Source organism: Branchiostoma floridae, chromosome 14 (genome assembly GCF_000003815.2).
Source record: "Branchiostoma floridae strain S238N-H82 chromosome 14, Bfl_VNyyK, whole genome shotgun sequence".
NCBI lineage: Eukaryota > Metazoa > Chordata > Leptocardii > Amphioxiformes > Branchiostomatidae > Branchiostoma > Branchiostoma floridae.
Genome location: NC_049992.1, coordinates 17,315,667 through 17,320,808, shown reverse-complemented (window position 1 = coordinate 17,320,808; position 5,142 = coordinate 17,315,667). Strand labels below are relative to the sequence as shown.

At 39.1% G+C, this 5,142-nt stretch overlaps 1 protein-coding gene across 1 annotated transcript; it reads left to right on the top strand.

Annotated features, from left to right (window-relative positions):
- The first annotated feature begins 253 nt into the window (after positions 1-253).
- Positions 254-4,243, top strand: LOC118430964 (homeobox protein Hox-A9a-like). Its single transcript, XM_035841995.1, has 3 exons — positions 254-862; positions 2,730-2,917; positions 3,701-4,243. Exons 1-3 carry the CDS (start codon positions 388-390, stop codon positions 4,076-4,078), a joined length of 1,041 nt encoding a protein of 346 aa, XP_035697888.1. The 5' UTR covers positions 254-387; the 3' UTR covers positions 4,079-4,243.
- Positions 4,244-5,142: the final 899 nt, after the last annotated feature.

Below are 5,142 nucleotides of genomic sequence, written 5' to 3'. Positions count from 1 at the left end.
GTGTGACACAAAAGTTCGAACCGTTTTCCCGCTAAATTGTGGTCCCTAATTTCACCATCTTTAAGCTCCTAAACTGCCGAACACCTGCAGAAAGATGCAAAAAGCGGTTGACACAAAGAAAGCTGGTTTTCTCTCTCTTTGTCTCTATGTCAGTATGTGAGGATGCGCAATAACCGAAGGAGCCCCACCCGCACGACACAAACTGTTGGTAATTGGTCACTAATGACTCACTTCAATCAACTGTCCCATTGAATTGTCAATCAAATTCTCTGGCAAGCTTGAAACGTCACAGACGTTTGTGTGTGTTGATATGTCACCGCGCTATGTAAAGGAACAAGTGGTAGTTACGACAGACAGATCTGTCGCCTCTGACAGAAAGAAGAGACAATGAGTTGGCTGAGGTATGGAAGTTGGCGGGAGTTTGGTGACAGAACTTTCTGTCATGGTAGTAGTAGCAACGATTGGCGGGAAAACTTCAAAGTCGTCTGCAGTCGCGAAAACTCCGTACGTACTCATGACCCGGTCCTCACTCCAACGATTCTTCCAGCTTGTACAAACAACATGCTGTCTTCACAACGTTTTGACAACAGTCTGCCGGGGGTATGGGGACAACGGACACAGGTAGTCAGGAGTTCGTCTGTGCAGAATATGACAGATGGGACACTTAGGGACGCGGTGACAGGGGTGCATCAGAGGACATCTGTCACCGTGGTAAAGTCAGGAGCACGGCCGTTCTGTTCTTCAAATTGTCACAAAGAAGGACAGGAACTTCCCAGAGTAGAAACTTCTGAGAGGAAGAGAGAAAGAATGGCTTCAGAACAGGAAGAGACGACTCAAAACTACAGGAGGATACTTGTAAAAGGTAGGCTGAATCGAATGTTCTACGAGTACATTCCTCCTTCGGGGGTAACGTTAAGTATGTATAGTTAAGCGCGGAACTTTCGTCTCAGTTAGAATTGAACTAGAATACTTATGAGGAGACTCTTAAATTTCGATTTTTTTTTTAAAAATATGATTTTTGTTTTTGTTACGGATTTAAGTTACCCCAACCTGAGAATATAATATAAAGACAGCAATCGTTACTCAGAGGAAACAATATTCATGCAAAAGTATATTAAACAACAACAAAAAAAAAACAATTTGCAAAAACATAGAAGTCATAGAAATGAAATTTTAAAAATAAAACTAAGGATGAAAACGTCGCAACTTGGATGAGCTCACATTTGGAACCAAGACTTTCTCCGTTTTAGTTACTTTCTTGGCAAACTGATATATGTACAGATGAATCTTGGATGTGACAACAACTAGCATGCTGAATATCAAAATAATTTTGCCAGGACAAACATATCTTTATTCAAAGCCGCTAACTCCAGTTCGTCTTTGAAAATAAATCACCTTATAGGGCCAGAGCATACAATACGGTAAATGTTTCGTACATGCCCGTTACGTTAAAAATAAAGAGAAATTTCATGATGAATTTGGTAACGAATTTATATCAACGTCTACCACTAGGTGACTAGGATCTACTTTGTTCACTCGGTAAAAAAACTTGGTAAAAAGCATTGCCATGTATATATGTGTAGGTTGAAACTTTTAAAGTCGCAAGATATCATACAAATATAAGCTTAGGTAGGCAAGACAAACGACGATCTCAAGTTGTGCAACGTCTATCCCCACCACATCTTGCTCAATAATACTAAACAGCGATCAAACTTTGTTTTAGTTAACAAATATAAAATAGCATAGTTGTTAAAACGATAATCCAAGTTTCAAAAAACGTTTGGACCTTTATGTTATTTTTCCCTGCACAGAACATACATAACACATACATGTGTCTGTGGCTCAACATACTGATATATTTTTACAATGTACATATAACTATATTATACATATCTAAATATACACAAAAGGTTTTGTTTTGATTGTGCATACTAAACGGATCTTCCTCAGACTGTCGTTAGTTGTGTCCATTCTTTTACCTTATAATGAAATCTACGTGTATTCATTTCCAGTATACGAATATTGCAACCAGGATATTATGTTCTTAGTACTATGGTTTATTGTTAGAAATAGAGAAAATATATATATTTTGAAAACGCAACATGTTCGTCGTACAATATTAAAACAGTTTGCAAAGAATGCAGTGAAAAATGAAACGCATTTAATCAGCGAATGTTCTCCAATTCGAGTTTAAAAGAAATAGATTACTTGTTCAAAATGTCAACGAGCTTTTTGGGTAAGAATTTGAATAAAACTGCATTCATTCTGAAATCAGCATTGGCTTTGTATTACCCACTGCCTTCAAGTTAGAAGTCAAACCCAGTATTGATTTAATTCTAGTAACGTTGATGTAGGACATGATAGGTAAAATAATCCAGAAACGTTGTCTGTCTTACTGACTTGGGGCACCAGTGCGACACTGCGGGGTTCGTTCACTGCGGTACTTGTTATTTAAGCCATTTTTTTTATAATCAGATATTGGGTAATGCGTAAAGTATAACTTAGAAGACAGCAGAATAAAAAAAAACGTAAGAAAATTTGTTCTTTATCTCTGAAATTCGTTGAATGATTTTGTACCCCGCAGTGTCACACGTGCAGTGAGATACCACCATTACTTGGCTTTAAATTTATGCTTATGCATTATCATTGACTGTTTTTTCACTTTCAATTAGCCTATACGAGGATGAATTGTGCAAAAAAAATTAATTTATCATTATGATATTGTTAAGCGCCGAAGGGTGAGGTCAAGGAGATGGTATTGCCCCGGGCACTGGACATCGACCGGCCGAAGAGAGCCCGGACCGCCTTCACCGCTGACCAACTGAAGGACCTGGAAAGGGCCTTCCAGGGCAGCCAGTACGTGGTTGGTCAAGACAGGACAGAGCTGGCCAGGCAACTGCGACTTACGGAAACACAGGTAAACATTCGTTTTTATTCAAAGGTGCACTCTCATTGCACTTGCGCCAAGCTTGCGTCATTGCGGGGTTCGTTCACTGCGTTACTGTTTTGTTGTTTTTTCCATTTTTCTTTTATAATTTAGAAATTGCGTAATACGTAAAAGTATGACTTAGAAGACGACAAAATACACAAAAAGTAAAAAAAAATTCGTTTTGTACCTCTGAAATTCGTTGAGTATCTTTCGAATCCCGCAGTGACGCAAGCCTGACGCAAGTGCAGTGAGAGTGCACCTTTAGACTACAAGAAGTGATACAAATAAAAGTACGAACACGAAGCGCCTCCACTTGTACAAATATTGAAAACAATATATTATACAATATTATCAATTTTTTTAATAGCAGGTCAATGAATAATCAAATACTAGTAAGTAGATAATTAGATGTATACATGTTAGTACATGGTTTGCGTGTCATACCTCCTACCGGTAGAAAGATAAAGCAAAGAATAGCACATGAACTTAAAAACGATTTCTAGATGAGATATAATCCTGTGCGGTCGACATGATGTTCTAATTGACTTCAAAGGAACAGAGGGGACTACCACTTTAAAATCAACATTTGTTTGGCAATATTAAGAAGACTGTTGAATCATCTAATTAAGTATCCAAGCATCCAAGAAAGCTAAAACATTTCACATAAATACAATGTATTATTCAATGCTCTTCAAGAAGAATAAAGTTAAGTCGTCGAATGAGCTGCATCAGAAAATATATCTCCCTTTATAAGAATCTTATGCTCCACAGGTCAAAGTGTGGTTCCAGAACCGGAGGACGAAATACAAGCGTGAGAAGGCCCGGGAAGCCGAGAAGACACAAGCCAACTCCGAAACCCTCGCCGCCCTGAACATTTGGAAACTCCTGCAAACGGCGCCGCCTAGCGACCCTCTAACCCCTGTGCATACTCTCGCGAGATCGTCGGAGGTGCGAGATCTGGGAAGACGGGAACAACAACCTGTCAGTAACGTGTGCGTCTCGCGAATTGAGGGGAATTATGTTCCTACGTACACAGATGCAGGCTGGCAGCCTTCAGTACATCAAGATATCCGTCCACGGCCAGCTATTCCTTCAACGTGGCCAAATTTCTCCCTGATATCGAAACAAAACTACGATAATGTCCATTAAAGATACTGCATTTTTCGGTAGTACATTTGTGAAAAATATTTTCCATTAGATATCGGACAATCTGTGAAACGTTTGTTTACAGATACTAGTAGTTGGTTATATTGTTTTATAAGCGCTAGCTGTTGGTTTAATCTTTAGCAATAGGAGTTCAATTTCACCGTTTTATCGAGTAGCTTCTGTATTAAATTCTTCAACGAGACATTTCTGGCAAGTTGAAATTAATCGTTGCTAAGGAATTGAGAATAAAACTTCAGTTACATTTACATATTTCATCTGGTGTTTGTTTTGTGTATGTATGCCGGAATACTATGTATGGTGTCGTTGTGTAGTGAGCTATTTTTTCGCTAGGTGACGCTGTGAAATGGTGAATCGTCCGCCCTCCGTGTATGTCCTAAGTTCCTAACTGACCTAAGGCTAATTCTGCTTTATCCTATCAAATGCAATAATCGATTATTGATATGGTAGGTGACACGAATCCATTGAAAAAAAAGTTCCCTCCATCCTATACTTCCCGGGACACTAACAGTTGTTTCACAATTTACAGTTATCTTTACTTGTGTTAGAAATTGTCCCTCTCTTACAAAAAGCGCTTGGGAAAACACACGTCTTCTGTAGGTCTTCTGCAAAAAGCAATCACAGAGACTTCTGTCTTGTTAAACCGTTCTTTAAAAATGACACCACAAATATAAACATGAATACATATTTGGCAACATTGCCTTAGGTAAAATCGTCATAAACATAAACATAACAAGTGATTGTGCAAACAGCAAATAGTAATTCAATATCAATGGTTACGTCACAATAACGATCAGATAGTCTGGATGAGACGTCCAAACATGGTGGACCCTCGGGTATCAAACTCCTGCAACCAACACACTTCTCTAGATGAGCAATTGTGACGCGGAGGAGGGCAATTATGAGGAGGGATCCAAACATCTATGACTTCCCTACCATCATTGAATGACCTTTGAGGCGACGACCAATGATGCGTCAAGGGCATTTTGTCCTCTCGATCCCATGAGTGGCATCGCCTCTGAGGCGTGGGCAAAAAAAAAGTCATGTGA